At 35.6% G+C, this 23,855-nt stretch overlaps 1 protein-coding gene across 3 annotated transcripts in view; it reads right to left on the reverse strand.

Annotated features, from left to right (window-relative positions):
• cic (Putative transcription factor capicua) overlaps nt 1–23,855 on the reverse strand; it is a 117,093-nt gene that overhangs the window by 66,658 nt on the left and 26,580 nt on the right. For 2 of the 3 annotated variants that reach the window (XM_081758660.1, XM_081758658.1), the window contains exons 4-8: nt 21,653–22,886; nt 15,919–16,084; nt 12,281–12,487; nt 5,547–5,686; nt 3,027–3,282 (exon numbers count right to left, since the gene is read on the reverse strand). In XM_081758660.1, the coding sequence (XP_081614786.1) occupies nt 3,027–3,282; nt 5,547–5,686; nt 12,281–12,487; nt 15,919–16,084; nt 21,653–22,886 (2,003 nt within the window). The remainder of the gene's footprint in view (nt 1–3,026; nt 3,283–5,546; nt 5,687–12,280; nt 12,488–15,918; nt 16,085–21,652; nt 22,887–23,855) is intronic. The other variant, XM_081758659.1, reaches the window with a different exon arrangement.

The following is a 23,855-nucleotide window of genomic DNA, read 5'->3' on the forward strand; positions in this document are numbered from 1 at the left end:
CCTTATGAGTTGTCGTCGGCCCCTCCACTCAAAGAGCTATAACAGATAGCTTGCTGTGTGCTATAGGTTAAAATTGTTTTAATAATAATAATAACTTGTGGTTACACAAATGTTAATGCTCACATATAAATATGGTTACGACCTGTTAATTGTATCATGTGACTTGGCAGATAAAGCTTGGTAAATATTGCACTGTCCTAAAGGTAAACAGATGCCACTGTGTGTAGTTTATACACTGTGCTCATGTTGTTAACTGTAAGTTAATAAATTATATTGTGCTTTAAATGGAATAAATATAAAATCCATTCAATAAATAACCGGAAAAGTTGTATTTAAAACATACAGAACTTAGACAAAGTTTGTGCTTCTTTGTTATTTTTTTGTGGTGTCCTAGAACTATTATCAGATGGGCCTCGCACGCCTGTCTCGCGAACGGGATGCTCAAAGTCAGTGAAACAAGATGGCGGCACGCTTGCAGGTTTGCACCAACGTAAAGCAGCGCGGAATGTCATTAGATTTCTGTTAGCTGAAGGGTTGAAACCAATCGAAATTCACAGTCGGATGGTAGTGCAATATGGTGAAAGTTCTTTGAGACGAACACAAGTGTACCAAGTGGGCAGATAAGTTCAAACGGAATGTAACAAGTATTGAAGATTTACCATGCCTAGAACGCTCTGTTTGTGCAGTAACGGAGAACAACATTGCGAGAGTTGATACGGGAAATCAGGCGTATTACGGTGAATGATATTGCAGCAAAGATGAATATTAGTATCGGATAAGCCCACCATATTGTTCATTTGCGTACTGATGTTCAAGGAAGTGTACGGGTGAGAAGTGGGTTTCAAAATATTTGATACTCCGCTGCTCCACGTTGGTGCAAACCTACAAGGGTGCCGCTACCTTGTTTCACTGATTCCGAGCATCCCGTTCGCGAGAGACGCGTGCAAGGCCCATCTGATAATAGTTCTAGGACACCACCAAAAAGTAATAAAGCACAAACTGGGTCGAAGTTTTGTATTTTTTATACAACTTTTCTGGTTATTTATTGAATGGATCTTGTACTTTCATATAAGTAATTACAACTTATTTACATTTAATATGGTCCTTGTCTTCATAATAAACAGAAAGCATGTTCAAGTTCAACATCTCCGTCATTATCCATTTTCAACTAAAGCCAGGCACGTAAGCAGGCAGTGAATGTGCCGGAGCGGTAATTGTTAACTATTACAATTAACGTTAAGACAATTTTGTATCATAAACAGATAGTCAATATAAAATGGGGACAAATACACGCAAACTGTTTTGTAAGAATTAGTGAAATGGACTGGGAGAACTTGAGAATATTCAGAAACATGATGTTGTCCACCACAAACTTGCAGGGCCTAGGATTCAATATGGAGCCTTCGCACCACAGCTAAGCACTCTATAACTGAGCTACTGCATTAGACCGGAAAGATTGCATGATCGGGAGATACACTAGGAACATCAACACTTAAGCTATTTGTCCCTGTCATGATAAACGCTAATGGCCTAAATTCGCCGCTCACGAAAGTGAGTGCGAAGTTAAGAATTAACAATAAAATATACCAGAAACCAAAAAATCTTTATGTAATCGCACATTTTAATATCAAATTCATTTGAACTACATTACTGCCACCTTTATTTCTAGTACGTTAGAACTTTAATTATTAGAGTTCCCCAAAATTTCATTATTTATGCAGTCCTGCTACGCTACACACAGAAAGAATGACGAACATGGTTTACAGGTCAACTTTAATTTATCAACTTCGGTTAATTTAATTTGGACTGCATACAACTAAAAATTTACATTAGATTATGTTCCCACGTATAGACATTCACCTGGGCATATAGGTACTTCTTCAAGTAAAGATAAATGTAAAACGAAAGCACTCTTCATAGGAAAGTGTGTTATGATTTATGGCAGTGATTCCCAAACTTTTTAACTAACGACACATTTTACTATACACTAAAGACATCGCAACACACTTGTTTGATTTAGTATTAATAATAATACAAATTATAATGATGTAAGTCAATAACTTTCTATTAAGTAGTGATTTATGCAGTATTGAACATTATTGCTGTCTCTAGAGGCGTTAACTGGTACAATCTGCCTCAAAATTGATTTCAAATAATTATTAAATGCTTCATGATTTTTAAATTCTAAAATTTGGTGACATCATATGGGACTGCGCGACACACTGGTTGGAAACCACGATTTACAGTATCATTGATTAGACTTGAATTCAACAGATTCTGGTCCCAGTACCCAAACACTAATAAATTGAACCCTATATACATATAGAAATTATATTGTTTGCCCCCACTTGAAGCAGCCCATTCAACTGAGTTTAAACAATTATTTATAGGAATCAATATTCTTTCAAGGCTAAGCCATCGAGGAGAAGCAATTCTACGATATCTCTGCTGTTTTTATCTGGAATTTCTTTACTTGTTTACCTTGATATTCTTTCATTCTCATTTCCATCTTCACTACTGTTAGCTTCCCAAAATCGTAATACCACAAAGGATGTTACTACTACCAAGACAGCCTTCTATAATTTTAAAGACACTCAATATCTTATATATCCCTTTATTCTTAATCCTCACCGTATCATTCTTCTAATTCTATAACATCTAATCTTCCTTGAACTCACATTTATATTTCATATCATCATCTTAACAAATACTTCTTTATATCTTTATAATCTTAAATCATATCCATCTTCAACCAAACTGTCATAAATCTATATCATCACTATAACTTATTTGCACAGGTTAACTCTCATTTTCTTGGTAACTGCAAGTATCACATTTGTAAACACTTTGTGCCCAACAATTACCACGATTTTTTTTTTTTTTTAACTTCAGGGATGACCGGAAATACAAGTAAACAAAATAACCAGTAAAATTCCTACTAGTATCATGAATATCACGGATCACAATACTTTAGACAGTATATACTTTTTACATCGTTCTAAATATGTCAATCTTTGGATATTTACCTGATGACTTGTTGCTGGTACGTGGTCACCATAAAGTGTGGTGGAACAGGTGAAGACATTTCAGACTGTTGCTTCCATTTATGGCCACCAGGTGACACCAGGTTCCCATGGACTGTTGTTGGTTGAGCTGGACTCACTATAGGCATAAAAAGATTATGTCGGGGTCCGACAGTAATTGGTGACCGAGTAATACACGGTGACGCTTGGCCAGTTGGAGAAAATGCAGGTGTGGCTGATCGAGAACTTCCCAAAGACACTGAAATAGATTTAAATACAGATTATAACATTTCTGAAAACTTAGAATTAAGAAAGAGAAAAAGGAAGAAGAAAAGAAAAACTTATGAAAACCTGAGTGGGCTTTCAGTGTTTAGAGTGCCTACTACATTTGACAAAGTCATCATAAAAATCTTATATTATTTTATCATTTTGATCTACGTGTTTTACAGAAAATGTATACTTTGGTCGATAATCGCTAGACTTTATTACAGCTAAATTCTTTCATATGTTCACTTGACCTTTCTTTCCTCATCAGTAGCAAGAAGGCAATTTTTAAAAAATGAAATGAAATCTATCAGTTTTATGTCCAACGGTTATGCAGTGTTCGCTAAATGAAACAATGATGATGAGAATGAATGAAATTGTGGAACGAAGAAAGTGGGAGGAAACGAGAGAACCCCGAGAAAACAACTGCAAGCGGTGTTTGTCCACCACAAAGTTCACTTGGCATGAGCTGGGATCGAAGCTTGAGCTCTATGCACTAGATGTTCCACCGCGGCCCAAATCAAAATAAATACGAAGAAAGGTGAACAACATATGAAACGTAACAATGACATAAATGGGTTCAAATTATAGACGTGTGTATACCAAAATGTCCACCTTTAAGCAAGAGAAATTGGTTTCTTTAGCAAATGAATGCCACAGCGCGAAGACAGAGTTTGTTCATTAGAGCTTCTTGTTACGACAAAGAAATTACACATGAACAAAGATGCATGTTTATATGTGTTCCAATACACATTATGGCTCTGAACTCAAATCATCTGTGTTAGTTTTAAAGATGAAGGAAGCTGTGACGATGAGGTCAGTGAAGTACAGAGTGGTTATCAGGTCTAGCAGCGCACACCAAAATAAATTATCTAGGAAATAATGTTAGTTTATGGGAAAGATACTCCATCCTATGATGTCTAAAGCAGCATCAGCAATTTAAACGTAGACGGACGTGAAACTACTTATATTCTCGGCCAATCTCGGCCAACAATTTATGAGCATTATTAAGAAACTGTAGCCAACTTACTAGCAGATCGTCATATAACGCATTCAGGAAGTAAACGGCACTCAAAATCAGTAAAAATATTCGTGGAAAAACATATCACTGGAAAACTTACATGTGTGGAAAGTGACAGCATGGTGTTTTCCCGTACGCTCGCAACTGAGTACCATAACCAACTCCAGTGAACTTATTACCGATGCCAAGAAAATTCGGGGTTTCTTCGGTAGACAATGAACATAGAATAGGACATGGATTCATCATTATAACTCAAGAAACTGAATACCAGATTAAATAACAGACGCACTACAACTCCCCACTCCTTTTCTTGACAAGTTACTATCAATCCTTTAATAGCAAGGAGATGCTCATAATCTTCAGAGATCACGTGGGAGCAGTGCTGGCAATTTTGTTGACAGGGACCAGAACAATTGAGACCGACTATAATTTATTACTAGTGAAATTACAGAAAACTATCGAAAAAGAAAAGCGTAGTATGGTTTTTGCACAACAATGCTTCTGTTCGTAGCTCCATGTCACGCAAATGAGATTACACTTGTTGGATACAAAATAATTCAGCAAACTTATCACATCGTTCTTACTTCTATTTAATTTCTGAATAAACTTATGTACTTTCAAGCTGACTCTCCTCTAGGCCTTATTCACAGAAAAAAAAAAAAAAAATGAAAACTGAAAGAAAACCAGAAAAGTGGTGCAGAAACATCTTACCCTGTGTATCGCTGTGGTGTATTCGTGAAGTAACTTTCGTTTCTTTTATTTATTTACATATTTTTATTTCTTGCACTTCTATTTTTATCATGAACAAAGTTTTAGAGAAGAGTCGAAAGCTTTCAAATACAAGGATTATTCACAGGGAATTAAAATTTTAAGTAAATAATTGGCAATATTCCTGAGCGTGTCCTCATATTATCTCCTTATTCATCTGACCTAATCCCAACTGACTTGCACTCTTTCCTCAGACAACACATTGATTACTAAGATTCAGAGATTAATTTAGTCCCTAACTGCTGAGTACTACAAAACGGATCTCCACAGGTGAATAAAGCGATAGAAACGGTGTGTTGCTCTAGATAATAGCTGTGCAAAGAAAGGCTAATAATAACTGCCAACTTATACGCTTCTCAGTCCAGGATTAGATGTGTTTATTAAACTTTCCTAATATATATCAAGAAAATTTTTGTAAATAACCATTTTCTAATTTACAAATATAAAGATTATTATAATGTATTATTTACCTAACATATTTGCAGCTTCCGTTTCTTCTTGATCAAATCTTCCAGTTACTCTCCTATCTCCATAGTTCGGAGAAGTGTCAGAGTCTCTGGACGTTTCTTCCCATTCATAATCCCGTCCATCTTTCAGGATACTCTTGGCTCTAAAATGATACATAACAATCACGACTTCGTGAAGAGATATTTAAACAAGAAAGGATATACAAACTAGATTAATCAAAGGCCTATTACACCAATAAATAAATAAATAAATAAAGACCGGAAAATTTAATATTTACACACACATAAATTAAAGTAACTGTTTTACATATATGTACACTCATGTCCAAAATTATTGTCGCATGTCTATAAATATGTTGTTGTAGGAATATAATTTGATAACGAATTTGCCCGGTATTTTTTATGATGTTAGTATGTGTATAATTGGAAAGGACATGTAAGTGGCAAATTTAATGTCAAAAGAGCAGTAAATAAGAACAGTAAAACGAAAATAAAACTTTCTTGTCCATTTAGGAACATTTTGTTTTACTCATTCTAATTTTCGTATTTATAATTCTTTTCCTATGAAATTTACCACAAATATCCATTTCCCGATTATACACATAGCATCAGTTTCAAAAGTACCCTGCAAAATCATTATCAAATTATATTCTTACAAGAGACAGTTATAAGGAGTGCGATTTAAGTTAAGGTTACTGGCGAAAAGCATGCATAAATCAGTATCAACTAGTTCGATTTTAAAGAAAGTTTCACCCTTTGTTTGCTGTAGTATCTCTCGAATGTACGCTAAGTGTGACAGCGTAAATATGCACGGAAAGCGAATGACAGCCGAACAGACCAAGGCTGTCAGCGAGCGGCTTATCCAATTCTACGAGAATCAGTGCTCGCGTGACTTTACGGCTGCTTTAAACCATTTTAAGCGTGAATATCGTTATAGTACAGTGCATTAAATGATGAAAATTTATGTGAAGACTGGTGAAGTGTCAAAAAAGAAGAAATCTGCTAACCCAATTTCAAAATGTAGACAAAAAGTGAAAAATGAAATTTAGACGAGAACTCTTGAAGAACCCTAGCTTGTCAAATCGTTTTTTAGGATGAAAATATCAAATTTCTGAATTTAGTGTAAGGCAGATCAAGAAAGAACACAGATTTAAGGTTGAAACATGTAAAAGTGCACCATTTTATACAGACGAACAGAAGAAACACGCTAAGCTCAACTGTCATAAACTCTCCGAAAAGAAGTTCGCGAATAAGATTGTGATCATGGACGATGAAACTTACTGTTACCAAAACAGCACTCGCGCCTGTTTCCAAGTATGTATCATACATTGATAAAACTCAAGTTAGTCCTAGCAAATTCGTAAAATCTAAAGACAGGTATGCGAAAAAAAATTGATCTGACAAACGATCGCGGCAAACCAAAGTTTCGCCTGGTGTTGTTCCAAGTGGGACAATCAATGGTGACCGCTATTTAGAGTGCATTGATTCCATGGATACAAAAAGAACTCACCGGACATGGCATTGTGTTTTGGCCGGATATGGCATTCTCGCATTATGTGAAAAAGGTGCGATACGCGCCTACTGACACTGGTATCGAATTTGTCGGTAAAAACGAGAACACGCCAAAAGCTCCTCATGCTAGACCCATTGCGCGTTTTTGGGTTCTAGTTAAACGTGAAATGGCTTAAAAGCATACTTTCATCAAGGATTGAAAAGATATGCGAAAAATATGGTTGAAAATATCAAAAGAAGTGGCAAACAGTAGTGGACAAGCGTCTTTCAATAAGTTCTGATTCAAGCTTCGAGAAATCGGCTGCAAGAATGCCTACAGCGTCAAATTGTAAACTACTTCTTTTCCAGTTATCATTTGCTTATTATATTAAAATATGTTGTAATTTATCAAGCAATAAAAAAGTTATTAAAAAAAATTCAAAGTTCCTTTAACTTAAATCGCACTCCTTAGATATGCGACAATCATTTTGGACATGAGTGTACATCTATTTTAAGTCATAGAATCACCTACGGTCACACAATCCGTGAATTAGAATATAACTTACTATTAATACTAACAATGAAAACTATCAATACTAACACTGAAAATTGGCTAATTTTCTTCAATTGTGTAATATCAGTTTCTATGTCGACTTTTCGGTTTAATTCTTAACAGAATTGTCAAAACGACAAATAAATAAATAAATAAAAGTGACAAATTTGAAGAAAACAACAGAATGATAATAAACAAGGATATGTTATTATAAATGTCTCTATATATCCTCTTCCTTTTTTCGGCGCCGCGGAGGCTCAGTGGTAGAGCGTTCCCTCTGGTGCTTGGGGTCCCGGGTTCGATCCCAATCCCTGCCAAGTAAACTTTGTGGTGGACAAACACCGTGTGCGTGGATTTCCTCGGGGTTCTCACGTTTCCTCCCACTTTCTTCATTCCACCATTTCATTCATTACTCACCATCACCGTCTCCTTTAGCCTAACCAGCATAACCGTGGGACGTAAAACTCAAAAGATTTCATTTCAATTCATTTCCTCTTTCTTTTTAAAAGTTTGAACCTGTACGGAGATGTTGTGATGATGATCTGCTCTTATCAAAACGCACGCAAAGAAGCAATATTGTAGTAAATGATAAAGCGATATCGTTCATATTTTGCTATTAGATAATAGCAATGTGGAGAGAAAAAAATAGATATGATAAACATGTTATATCTCCCTATAATATTCTCAGGAGATATATATATAATTAAATTAATCTGTTGATGTTACATTTGTATTTTATTTATTCTCAGGAGATATATATATAATTAAATTAATCTGTTGATGTTACATTTGTATTTTATTTATTTTAACTGATGTTTCAAAGGCAACTTACTCCCTTTATCACCAGCGTTACTATAAAATAGGTGATCTTGTACAGCTCCGTGAAGGGACAGGAATGACTAAACACCTCAAATATTTATTCACTCTCATGCGAATGTGGCCTAATAAACAATCGGTAAACAGGACGTGCAATTAGAGCCAGATGTGATGAACATAAAAGATATATCCGATTAAAACAGTCAAAAAAAAGTCTGAATTAGTACAACATACGCTTAAAAAAAAAAAATCCTCCAGAATACACCAGTTATACGCAGAACCACTCAATTGTTAATAAGGGAAGCTACAGAAATAGAATTAAGTGACAACAATGAACAGACGTGACAACACAATGAACAGAGAAGTTTTTTATTTGAGCAAAATTTGTATTATTTTATTACAATAAATATGAAATTATTATGGAAGAAGTTTTTTATCTTAAAAAGTTGTAGGGGACATTGAGCACGAAGATCGGCCTAAGTACCAAGAACATTAATTTTTTAAATCCAAATTTCTAATATTTGTACTTCACTTGTATCAATAGTTTACTATATATTATTCTATGTATAGTATTGTGATGTAATTAGTATTGTATGTGCATTTTTTCTCTTGGCGCACTAGTGGCTGTATGCTGTGATGAAAGAATTTCTCTAGTAACTAACTAACAAAAATCGATTTAAAAAAACAGTTGAAAGACAATATTTTAAATCTGAATCAAAATTAACATAATATCACGGTTATAATTGTTACACATAGAAAAAAAATCACACCACGGCTTACAATAATAACCATTTTATCGTAACTGACGATAAAGGCTCAACTTTGAAACATCAGTTAAAATAAAGGAAACGGATGGAATACCAGAAGTTCGACTTGTTTAATTACTAGGAGAAGTACCCGTTCTTCGCAAGGAAGAATAATATTGATGCACAATCACTGAAAGTAAAGAAATGAGAGGAATATGTAACGACAAGCAATGCCTTCGCCATAGATTCTCGGGTAAGCTGGGCATGCAACTTGTACCACAGCGAAAACATTTAGATTGCCTATTTCCCAGGCACTATGGTTTCAGTGTAGTTTTTGCACTTAAGTTTTCCTTCCTCCGGTCACCCCCCGAGTCAAAAATGAAAAAACTGCTTCGTACGCGATTAGATCTGGTGAAGATGTATTTGTGTAGAAAATCTGGTGTCTCTAAGTGAATCATTTATGCGTAAATCTGATGATAGACACACATGTTATATATATAAAATTTATGTTATATCTAGGTGTTAAATGTGCAATGTTCTTTATAGACTATAAACCACGATTTAATAGTTTATGTAAGGTAGCTTGGTATAGGTGTGTAATTTAAGTATTTCTTATCGTTTGAAAGTTTGTTAGTAAATTTCAATAATTTTCGTATAACTTGAAGTATGTATATGCTTGGCAGTGTTTCATCTATTTTTATAGCTATTTTAATAAACGTTTATAGAAGAATTATGCTTTAGGAAATTAGACCTAATCGTAGCAATGGTACTTGTGTAGGAAGGCCTGTACTAATTGATTAATGGGAGTTAAATATTTTGCTGAATCTGCGGACGTTTCTTAATACGGCCAGACATTCCTCTAATTAATCTTTATTTCTCATTTATCAATTTTACTCAACTTCATTTCTTATTGAAACTCTCCCAATAAATAGAAATATTTCTCTCTATAATATAATCAGGACACTCTTGTCGTATTTTGCAAATATAATAATGGTTTTCTAACATTTCGAAATATTCAACCATAAATTATGCAGAATAAACAACAGTCTCAGAGAATCAACCATATCGCTAGTATCCTTGTTTAATACCAATTCCACAAAAACACTTACTAATCTACAGAGTGCCCCACTCGTAAGGGGCCCCGGGAAAAGTGCTATAAAAATCTTAATAAAAGAGGATATGAAACCAAATTTGTACATGACATGCCTTTGTGGTTGAGAAATGAAGGTACACTCATGTCCAAAATTATTGTCGCATGTCTATAAATATGTTACTCTAGGAATATAATTTGATAACGAATTCGCCCGGTATTTTTTATAATGTTAATATGTGTATAATCGGCAAAGACATGTATGTGGCAAATTTCATGTCAAAAGAGCAGTAAATAAGAACAATACAACGAAAATAAAATTTTCTTGTCCATTTAGTAACATTTTATTTTACTCATTATAATTTCCCTATTTATAATTCTTTTCCTATGAAATTTACCACAAATACACATTTCCCGATTATACACATAGTGTCAATATTAAAAGTACCCTGCAAAATCATTATCAAATTATATTCTTACAACAAGACAGTTATAAATATGCGACAATAATTTTGGACATGAGTGTACATCACAAGAGGTGCTGGAAATGACTCTCCTACCTGTATATACAGTTCAACAAGGCGGTATGTGTTCGTAAATGTTGCTGATAAAGTACTGGGCGTGACTACCTGGATTTTACGACGGATGTTCTCACGTAACTCGTCGACGTGGCAGCATTGTAAATCTGTGAAATGTAGCAACAATGAGACTCGGCGAGCTATGCGTGGGTCTTGTATTTCAGAGTAGCCTGGTTTACTGTTCGTGGTGTTCCGTGTGACTTACTTCTTCCGGTGCTATTTGATTCTGATGATGTATTGATATTCTGTGAAAAAGCGTGTGTGTCTTGTGAAACAGTATTGGATAAGTGGATCCTTTAAGGCATATTAGGATATATGAACTCACAAAACATGCGTTTAGCATGCAGTCGTTGAGGACCCTTTCATTTACAGAAGGTTTGTTCTGTGCATTATCACAGCAGCGTTTTTAACACTACTATCACCAGTAAAGTGTACCAGCTATTGTTTCATAAATTTGTGAACCAGTTGGATGACGAGAAACTGACACTTGACTGATACCAGCAAGATGGGATTTCATACCCTCTTTTATTAAAATTTTTGTAACACTTTTCCCGGGGCCTCTTATGAGTGGGACACCCTGTACCTAGGTACTACAGTAACAAACATTATATTTGAAGCTTCATTTTATTTTCCAAGACACGTATGAGTCGTAACTTTCGAATTTGAATCCTGCTTATTAAAAATTTGCCTTTTAAGTACATAAACATAGCTATTCACGTTCCATTTTGTAACAAGAAACAAAATACCTGGACACTTTCATCCTATACGTATTACCTTCATGTTACTTTTTTAAAATCATTTTTTAATCACTTTATAGTCCTCACAATTCTCTTAGAATTTAAACGAAAAATCAACCATTTAAACTTTTACAGTCAACAAATCTTATTTACAACAAAGTTAGTATTGTACAACTTCATTCAGCTGTAAGCATTAAATCATTGTAACGGACAAACAAACAAAAAAGTACATTTCAACTCGCTATTCTCTACTAAAATAAAATTTTACCTGCGGTGCGTCCACGGTTTACATTTGCCGCTTACGCTACGAGAGTACTACGCTACTGTCTTAAAATGAGGGATTCAATATAAAACGGATACAACCACAAAACTGTTTTTCACTTTAACTGCTAAAAATATCTTTTTCCTGCATACCCGCAGAGAAACAAGAACATAATAAGCACAAGTTCAAAAAATAATCCAAGAATAATAACATGCTTGTCACAGGAAGTCAAAAAAATATAGCAGCTTCTTCAAACACCACGACAAACCATACAAGTAACAAAAAATAAAATAAATTAAAAAGGTAAAATAAAATGATGATTTATATAATTACATTTTCTGCTGTTATTGGCACGAAAATAACGGTTATCTAGATGACTCTCAGTTTGGTAGATGTGTGGTATTCATTGTACCTGTAGACAAATAACTTCTGAGCACAGTATGTAATGTTTCAGCTATACGTACCTTGGGAAGCCTGCAGGCCCTGACCGTGGACCATTGCCTTTTAAGCTCAAATGGCGTGAGCAGTAACCTCGTCTTTGGGACTCTTTTGTACAACCTTCCTTCGAACACAGCCGTCGCCACTGCTTCCCATTGAACTTTTTCCTAATACCACTAGGTGTTGACACGACATCGCCCTTCTTATATTTATGTGGTGTTGCAGCCTGGGACCTAAATAATAAAAAATATTACATTCTCACAGAAACTTAATCAATGAAACACCTAAAAAAATGCAACTTACCACATTAATGTGGGGTTAAACCATCTTCCACCCTCATTACAGTTCTGAATCGACATAGAATAGTTACAGAGGTCATGAGTAGTAGCAATTGGAATATTACCCCATTCCGCGTGCAGTGCATCAGTTCCATGAGAGATGGAGGCAGAAATCAGCGCAAGATTTGTGTCTCCAAAACGGACCAAAGATGTTGAATTATGTTCAATTCCGGGAATTGAGCAGGCCAGAGGAAATGTTAACTTCATCCGTTCACCAAACCACGCTGCAATACCTCCAGCTGTGCGAATTCCCACATTATTATCCTGCAATATGGCATCTTTGCTCGGAAACAACAGCTGAACCACAAGATGCACATATTCCGCAAAAATGGTGAATGATGCAATCGCTAAGCGTCAACACAGGACCCACTGAAAACAATTATATTGCAGCCACAGCATCACAGAGCCGCCGCCAAGTTTCATGATTGAGCGGAGTTACTACGGATAAAGCTTTCTGGGGCGAGTGCCTCACACAAACACGCCCTATAGTTCGGAATAAGATAAAACGATGATCATCTGAGTGATCTGATGATCCGGCTTCCGGTCATCAGCGAACTATATCATGATGGCGGCACCATTGGCGTTTTGCTGAAGACTTACGGTCTCTTATCAGCAGTTTCGCCTGTGCAACCCGACCCTGAATGCCCATGTCATGAAATTCATCGCGGATTGTGATGGCCAACAGTCTGTGAGAGGTGCTGCTTATATTTCTCCGTTATTTACACCGCATTCGCACGATGGTACTGAGTGACAATTTTCCTTAACCCTACGTACACAAAGAGGTTACGCATAACACCGCATAACAAGGGAGGGTTAAAAAAATGTCCACCACATAAATCATTACGTACTGTCCCATAAAATGTAATATTCTTTTCTATTTTGTGCCTTCCGTTGTTTTAGTTTATAGTTAGTACAAAATAGAGAATATTACATTTTATGGGACAGTACAGAATGATTTATGTGGTGGACATTTTTTTTAACCCTCCCTTGTTATGCGGTGTTACGCGTAACCTCTTTGTGTACGTACGGTTCCACCTTTAGTTTCATCGCTTTGAAACCAGCAAGTCTTTTCTGTTTAGGTGTACGACGCTTTGCGACGCCTATTGTCAGAATCTTCAACTTTAACTGGAAATAACTTCATGCACATTATGGTAACGAGTTACAAGGGAGGGTATTTTATGTCCACCACTAAAACTTTTTTTTTTTTTAATTTGGGTTATTTTCTAGAAATTGAAAGTACTGAACAACAGAAAATAAAATTTATATTATTTTTGAAACAAAACCTGAGTTATAACATGATACTAAAGAAACATCCATAACAATTCTTATTCTAGTGAAAGTGTTGACAATTTTTAACCTAGCTTGGTGTACGTAGGGTTAACATTCGGCGCGACTTGCCACTGAGGATTTTCTCCCTACCACTGTTCGTTCTCAAACCACTGCCTAAATGGTTTTGTCGTGAGTTTTATAGGCTATTATCACCTTGGACACAGTCCCTCGCGACACATCCAAAATGCCTGCCAATTTCGTCACATTCACACAACATAACCGAGTGCCAACTATTAGCCCCCCTTAAAAATCTGGGAATCGCCCATTTTACGCTACTGCTCAGTTAACTGCATACTGATCTTTTATTGTTCCTCACGTAGTACGGATTTGTCGTAACACACTAGCACCAAAGCTCGGCGCTGCGGTCGCCGCCTGGTCGTTGCGAAACCAGACACCTAACGTATTTCCAAGTAAACCGCTGAAACACGCATTTCGTCAGTTTTTGCAAGCCCCACTACTCCCGTTTCACATAGAATTTCTAAAAATCTTCTTAAATTGTACCTTACGTCACAATTCTACTTGCTATCCAAGTTTTAAGTTTTTAGCTTAATTTATTTGGCCTAGACGTTGCTCAGTCAGTCAGAGCTTTATATATATATTAGCTGAATATACCATTCTTCCATGGGGGGCTATATTTGGAAGTCAACGCCTGTGGAAGCATCACATTCATTTCAGTGACCGTAAAAACTATGGATTTGACACTAATATCGGTCAGTTTGGATTACTTTTACATGTCTCGGTATCCCTCGCCCCCGGTGACCCCGGCCCGTAGCCGAATAGGATGAATTTGGAAGCTAACACGTTCGGAGTTTCACCATTGATCTCTGCAATCGCAAAAACTACGAATTCGACACTAATATCGGTCATGTTCTACTACTTTTACATGTCCCTGTAAACGCCCCATGAGAATCCCCCTGGTTTGAATTTTGAAAAAAAAAAAAAAAAAACTGTTTACCTTGATATGGGCCTGGACCAAAGTATTCGTGACCAAAATTTAATAACTCTCGGTCAACTTGTCTGGTCCCAAGGCCGGTCCCGGTAAACGACCCCCTGGTTTGAAATAAAAAAAAAAACACTTCGTCTTGATCTGGGGCCTGGACCAAGGTACCCGTGACCAAATTTGGTAACTCTCGGTCCACTCGTCTCGTCCCCAGGCCGCACACAGACAGACAGACAGACAAACAAACACACAAACAAACTATTTTATTTATATTAGGTAGTATTTGTGTTTAACAATATACAAGTAATAATTAAAGCAATTTATTTTAATAGTACTATGTATAACAGCAATTCTCTAGGTATATCTAAGGTCAATAATTAAAATATTGGCGCGCAACAACAGTGCATATTCAACATTACTGGATTTATTCAGTATATTTAAAAAAAAAATATATCTCTTAGCGACCACAAATCAACACAGTTAACCGATCTAGAAATCTAAAATTTAATTACAATTTACGAATAAAGGAAACTAGGATGCAATGTTCGTGCCTATGAAGAAGGTACATCGCAACAGGATAAAATGAAGAAACTGACTATCAGTAATAACATAATTGTGATCTACATGTAGTAATAAAACAAAAATGGCCAAAGCACTAAATATATTAAGAACACTTGTGTAACAATTTCGGCAATATAACACTGCCTTCATCACATGCGTTATTTTATACTGCCGAAACAGTTACGCAGATGTTATTATTATATTTAGTGTCTTTGGCCAGCAAAACACTAAACATATTAATAACACTTGTAGAACAATTTCGGCAATGTAACACTGCCTTCATCAAATACATTATTTTATATTGCGGAAACCATTACGCAGGTGTTATTGTTATATTTAGTGTCTTTGGTCAGTAAAGCACTAAACATATTAATAACACTTGTGTAACAATTTTGACAATGTAACACTGCCTTCATCAAATACGTTATTCTATATTGCCGAAACTCTTACGCAAGCGTTTACGAAGTACTTACTTCTTAATTACATGTCAACTTACCTTGGTGTCGCTGGTTGCGACCGAGGTGTAATACTTCTTTGTTCCAGAAGGCTTGAAGTACTGCCACGACTCTGCATGCTGCTTCGCTTACTGCTCCCCGACAGCTTTCCTCCATCTACAAGTGCACGAGGAGTCAGTGACAATGATCGACCTAAAGGTGGAGGCCCTAGAGAAGTGTAAACTACATTTTACTTTCCCCTCACCTCACACATCCCCACCAATCAACCAACAAACAGATGCTACAGGGTTGCCAGCTTTTTCATAACTATTCTTCATTATTTTTAAGTAATGTTGCTCTATGGATACGATAAGTGTATTAATAAAGACTTTCTTTCACGTAGTTTGGTAAGTTGTCTATTATCATGAATACAAGTAGAAAATTATGGACTATCTTGTGTATATTTTCCTTGTTTCGTAGGACAATTATTTCGGCACGTGTAAGAATTTTGGTACCTTTTTCAAGTCCACTTTAACTTGAAGACGAACATAGTAACTAAATTGTTCTCTAGGGTACATACTTCAAAACTCAAAATCTTATTTGTACCCTCAACTGCCGATAGTGTCTAGAAAATATTCTACACAATATTTCAACCTTCTCTGAAATCATCCTCAAATGAGGATTGAAATATGGTGTAGAATAATGAATATTGTGTATATCACTGGTTGTATACCACCTTTTCTGAAATCATCCTCAAAGGAGGATTGAAATATTGTGTAGAAGAAAGTTTTAGACACGAGCGGCAATCGGGAGTACAAGATACGATTTTGAGTTTTGAAAACAAAGAACGAAGGTGTAACCTTCATTTTGAGTTATTTTTCCACATATTTTGAGTACTTCAACATTTGTCCACATTGCAATAATATTCACACTAAATACTTAATGAACTATTTACTGGGTTCACGCACTAATATGCACTCAATTCATTAACTATTTAGTGTGGATACTGTTGCAGAGTAAGTCAAGTGCTGAAGTATTCAGAATATGTGGACGAACAACTCAAAATGTTCCCTGGTTTAAGGTATAGCAGACTTGAAAAGGGTACCAGGAATTCTTACAAGTGCGGAAATAAATATTCTATGAAACAAGGAGAACATACGCAAGGTACAACCATAATTATTTTTTTTTCCTTTTATTCATACGTAGGTGTGTATCATACAAATAAGAATCGCCACATACTATCGCACATTAACTTTGTAGCTATTTGAAGTTTACCATCTCTGCTGAGCACCGGGCTATATGATATAGGACCTACAGTTTAAAGTAGCATCCGAAGTACTATTGTGTTTTGTCCCCCTATCTTATTATCATTTCTTGCTGTACTTCTTCCTCTCTTGATGTTCTCTGTTATTTTACTGTCTCTTTTGATATTTCGCCAACTTTCTGTGGCACTAGAGTTTTTTTTTTTTTTTTTTTTTTTTTTTTTTTTTTTATAATTATTCATAACAAGTAGTTGTTACACTGGCACCTCAGTAGTTTTGTGGATTTTCTTTAAAAATGTCTGCAATTAACGAGAATAGAAGACTCTAATATATATATATATATATATATATATATATATATTAGAGTCGGCGAGTGGTACTAAAACTGGATTCCACATATAGATAATATTTCCAGTTCGAGCAGTAGTATACCGAGCTACATAATGGTTAGTGTTGAATGCAATGTAGTACATTGGTAACCTCGTTGACCTTTATTTTATGATCGCCCTTGTACATGTAGTTATGTTGTTATGTGGCTACACACTTCTCTGAGCAAGTTGATTTTATGAAAATGCTTACGTCGACTAAACCTGTTTTTTTTTTTTATTATTATTATTTTTTTTTATTTATTTTTTTTTAAACGCCTTGTAATATTGAATACCGTAGGTCACCGTAAATAATTTAGGGATTCCAGTCTGAAGCGAATCTGGATAAGCGATGTCCTGAACCTATTAATTGATGTTCGGATTCTCTGTGTTGGTTCAAGAGAGGATTCGTTGAAATGTTATAAAATGGATTCGTTGATTAGTTATAAGGTGTATGTGCACGGCACAAAAACACCGTTATCTCAGAACCGTTCAAATGGCACTTAGAACTTAATTTACATCAGGTCTTCAAACGTGTATTTAGGAACACTTCCAGTTTTCGGATGAACAAATTACGAAACTTTTTTCCTCAATATCTGTTACAGTATTCATAATTCTGTAATAGATCTTTATAATAATACGAAGACTTGACAAATACAAGTAAATGAATTATAGTACGAGAAAATGAAAAAAACGTCGAGAAAATGTATCCATATAATATTGTTGTGACATGAAAAATATTTTCTTTCAGTTTAACGTCCAATGATTATTTATGCCCGTGAGGCTAAGCAAGACGGATGATTAAGGCCAGTGAATGATGATGGAAAAATTTATGGAACGAAAGCGTGGGAGGAAATGAGAGTGTCTCGAGAAAACCCACGGACACGATGTTGTCCACCACAAACTTACTTGGCTGGAGATCGAATCAGGGACTCCACGCACCAGAGGTAAACACTCTCCCACTGAGCCACCGTGGCCCCTTGGGTGACATGAGAACCGAACTTACAATTATATCCACCAAAGAAGCAACTTCGCTAATACGCCATAATAGTTGTGTTCTATGGTTATTAAGTACATTAAAACAATATGACTGTTCTTCTAGTCATCCCGCAACTTACTATTATTATTATTGGCGAAACTTCACTCCCGTAATTTTACACTAAATTAATAAAAAAACCAAAACGAGAAGTACTTGTAACCAAATTAAGTACAGATAATATAATCGGTATTTACTGTTCACATTCTACTTCACAATATTCTCTTTTATTACTTCGACAATTTTATTTTGTTTTAGCGTTCATTAGTGCAATGATATACAATTCACTGCCAAATAATTGTTAATCAAGCTAATATGATTGTCCAACTTTCAGTATTATGTACTATCGAGTATTAAGTCTGGCAACCCCGTTTCAGGATGTACGTCTGTTGTTTTAGTCGAAAGGTTAAGCATGCATTGTATACTTAATTCCACCTGAAGTGCTCAACTATCTGACCTTTCTAAGCAATTTTCTAGTAACACATAAATTACTCAAACATACACTTACCCTTTCTTCATTAATCTGTAAACGAAACGTAATAAAATTTCGTCTTACTGATATTTTAATCTAGTATCACACCAGTACACCAACTCTACTTGTCTCCTTGTTTTCCGACCTCCATTTAATAATTTCAAAGCAAATTATCAACCAATATACGATAATACTAAACATAATAAAATTATTATATAAAACTTTACGATAAAACAGGAATACATTTTTTAATAGTTTATTTTCAGTTTACAAGTGGAGATTGACTAAATACATATCATATGCACTATCTCTCTAAGCTTATTTTGTAGAAGAAATGCAACCTTATTTTCAATAATTTCTACAACTTTCAACTAGGTTTAAGCACTAGTTCCAAATCCAGTACGTTGTTAATATGGGTCACCTTCCGTTACGACAACGTAATCTGGGTCAATGTTGAAGTTAGTGTTCTTGTGCAATTGCAGTGTAAGCACGTTTATAAAAATAACAAATTTTGAACACCAAGTGATGATTAAATATTTTGTGAAAAAAGATTTGAAGACAACATAAATACACATGAAATTACTCTGGGAGACTCAGCTCCGTCTTTTTGAACTAAATGGAAACGACTAGTGAAAACCTGGAAGATGGCCAGCAGTGAGAACAATGTAAACATTTTGATACAAAATCTACCAGAAACATCATGGCTTCAGTATTCTGAGATACAAAAGGTATCCTTCTCCTTTGAGACCTTAACTACTATCTACCTCGTAAAACTATCATCGCTTAATATTATATAAAGCTTTTGGACTAACTACAGTAAAAATAACAAAATAAAAGGATACGTTTATCAAAGAAGAAACTAAACTTGAATCACAACAATGCTCCCCGTACAGGTTTTCTTACAATGATCAAAATCAATGAACTAGATGTGATTCTAACAAATCCGCTTTATTCACTAGATTTTGCTCCAGCAACTTCATCTGTTCTCGAAAAAATTGAAAACGTACTAGGATGGACTTAGGTTTTCTTCAGATGAAGAGTTAAAATCATCAGTGAAAGAGCGTTTTACGGGTCTAGAGAACCCTGGTTGGACCAAATGTATTAATGTCAAAAGAAAACTATATTGAAAAATTAAATAATTTTAAAGAGGTAACTCCATATTTCGGACATCACTCAGAGAACTATTCCAGTGGCTTTCGTACGTACATAACTATGCAGCTTTAATGTTTTCAACAAGAATATGTTCTAGCAAAATATTTACTTTTACTTTTAAATCCTCACTCACTCTATGGCTTTACGAAACTCAAAATTCGTTAATTTAAGAGATGTTTGGCAGAAACAAAAAGCTACAACTGGATTGTACCCCTCTGGTTACTTAATCCATTCCGATTACTATCTCCTACCTGTTAGCCTACCTCCCACTGCCTTTTGGTCTATATAAAACTAAAAATTCATGCGACCCACGAGTCCGTCATATCTTTAAACGTCTGGATTTTATTATTCATACTATACTTACCGCGGAGTGTATATATTGGGGAATTCTGTGTTACATAACCAGTTTACCGGTTCTATCGTCTCTTTACCTTCCTTCCATCGTATTTCCTTCAAACCTGTAACATCTATTTTCAGTCTTTAATCACCTTTTTATTTTCTTATTGATTCAGTTCTTCTTACATACACAAAAATCGGTCAAAAAGTAGTACACATTTCCTAAGCTTGGTAATGATAAGCACTAGAGACAAGGAATTTTGTAGATAGAAGCATTGGTTTTAACCTACACCTAACTTTTATTTCCTGTTGTTGCAGGTAAGCCACCACGAATGATCAACGCAACAGCCTACTGCGCCAACGTGCAGTGATCGAATTCTTCTGCGAATCCAGGGATAATTCAGCAACATCAATTCACAGTAAGCTGTTGTCAGTCTATGGAGACAACACAATGAACCGAAATAATGTTATGTCGACGGCTACAGAGTTTTTGGCGTGTTGACTGCAGCATCCAGGACCAGTCACATTCAGGTATACCGTCAACCGACGAAAGCGCATTAGTTGTTGAAAAGCTCATTAAAAAAAGGAAAATGCGTAACTACGAGGCAGGTACTGGAGCACACAGGTATGGTAAAAGGATCTCTGCTAACACTAATTAAACGATAAGCGACCCAACTATCTATGTTAACACAAGACTGCATGCTACACACGTTTTAAATAGTTCATAAGATTGGCAACTGGGATGAACAGTGGTGGACAGATTGGATTCGGGGACTGAAGGTTCATCTGAGTGGGAAACAATATCGAGATGACAATGATCTCAATGCATATGTGAAAAAGTGGAGTAATAACCAACTCCAAGAATTTTACCTACGTACATTCATATGATGAAAACAAAGATGGCTGCAGTGCAGTGAAACAAATGGATCTTACATTGAGTGAGAGTTCCATAACACCAAAATTGTAATACGTACCAAATTTTATTTTTCTAGTGTTCACCACTACCGAATTAGTAAATTGTGCATTATTATTTGACCGACCTTTTACACTGTATACTTAAACATAAAACCTTAAAATAAGACATTTACATCACATTCTACGTTTAGCAACAGATTTTCAAATTTATTGATTTAAGTAAAAGATCAATATAAAAGGGAAAAAAAAAAAACTTACCTGCATCAGCTGTGAAAAGAATCTCCCGTCTGAGATCATCGTCGCTTTCAATATCATAATCACCCTGTCTCCTTCTATAATCATCGCTCCCATTGGACATACCAGTACTTCCCGAATGACCACTTAATGGCGTAGTTGTATTTGTCACTGGGGTAACAATATGAATTGGGGACGTGGCAGTATTATTAAACAAGTAACTGCTTTCAACATGAAGTGGAGCCGGGTGAAGCTGCGTCCCTAAATAGTCTTCACTTAAAACTGAAGAGAAATTCTTCTGTCCATTCTCGTAGCCTTGCTCTAACTCATCCCACCACGGGGGTAACAATAATCGAAGATCTGCTCGTTTCACTAATCGTTCAGTGTTTTGACCAATCACTTGCACTAAAAACTGCACTGGCTTCTTTCGTATTTCACACACCACTCCCTCAACAAATTCACACTGATCAGTGTTTTTGCGGACACAAACCCGAGCACCTAACGTAACTTGTCCAAGCGATGGACTAGCATCACTAATAACGTCGTATTTGCCAGCTCCAAGTACATCGCTAAACACGATTTCTTCGTTATAATCGAACTCCACAAGAACATCACTTACGCCAAGTGCTTTTTTAACAACACCTGGTAAGTACACATCATTCCGCTTAGCCAGCACCCGATGCTCCCTCCATTCGCTAAGGTCTATGTCGGGTTTCTGTACTTTATTTGAATCACAACCTAACTTCTTTCCACTTATATCTATAACAGACACAGATGATAGTCCATCTTTGTACGTTGTTTCACAATGTTGCGACTTATCTTCAGGCATCTCAATAGAGCTTCCTGAGATAGTACGAAATTTTTCTCCATGTATCTCTGTACGCTTCAACCCCCCAGCACCTACATAAGAATAGTCAATGTTCGACCCCTGGGGAGCAACTACAACACTGTGCGTTGGTGCCATTGTTTCGGGGATACTATTTTCTACGTTATGGCGTTCATACTCTTCAGGATCAAACTTACGTTTCTTAGGCACCTTTTTCGCTACTAAAACATCCTTCTTTGCAGTATTTCGCTGACTGTTTTCATTGCAAACGAGAACAGTGTCCGTTATCATTTCATTTTGTGTGCTAATGAATTTAGTCGGTTGGTCTGACACATTCTTGTTCTGCATTGGGTCTAAGTTAGAAATATAAGAACTGATGTTTGAACAATTTGCACTGCTTATCACTGTTGTTGATTCGGCCATAGTTTTTACCTTTAAAATAAGGAAGAAAAAAAGCAAAATAAATTTCTTTTATATATATATATATATATATATATATATATATATATATATATATATATATATATATATATATATATATATATATATATATATATATTTCAATAATGTAGTTCACTACAAAATTAAGTTTAAAAACATATCGCTAGCACTAAAGAGAAGTTTCTAATTTCTATGAACTCAAATGTCAGTTACAAGGATGTTACAAAATAAAGGATGTACCTTTACAACAAAATCTTGAAGCTATACTTCAGTGTTTCGCCACTTATACTCCGCCCAAACAAGATCGCAATGTTTTGAGCCAACATTCATGGTGGAAACGAAAGTAGTGATTCAGACGATGGCGGAAACGGAAGTAGCCAATCAGACGTGTCGATGCTCGATTGTTTTTTGGCTCTATTGAGTTAATAGGACGAAGATACATATGGGCAGATCCTCTATTTTGTAACATCCTTGAGTCACAATTAAAAGAACTTCTCATTCCAACCCTCCAACGTTACTTTAACTCACAAAATTCTTGATTTTCGTCCAAAATCATGTTTTCATGAAAGAAATTGGGAACCAAAACGTAAAACAACTAGTTAAATTTAGCGACAAAGATAAAACTGTTACCTAATCTAAAAAGATATAAAGAGATGCTGATCCGATTGCTTTTAGAATAACATTTTCTGTATTGAAAACAAATTACTGAAGAAGCTGAGCCAGATCCTAATTTAGTATTTATCTTGCCTGGACAGGAATAACATAAATTTTAAATAAGAACATGGTACGTCTTTCAATCCTCTGATTTCACGATACGAAATGCTGTTTAAGGATTGCAACAGCTACATTGGGTTTGCATTATTCCTGATATTACCTTTGACTATCAAGCTTACTTTTTCAATTAGCTTGATGAAAGCGTGGTCTCGAGATCGAGCTGGACTGAAATTGTAAGTTCTCTTT

This window comes from Thermobia domestica, chromosome 5 (assembly GCF_964235325.1).
Source record: "Thermobia domestica chromosome 5, izTheDome1.hap1.1, whole genome shotgun sequence".
Taxonomy (NCBI): Eukaryota; Metazoa; Arthropoda; class Insecta; order Zygentoma; family Lepismatidae; genus Thermobia; species Thermobia domestica.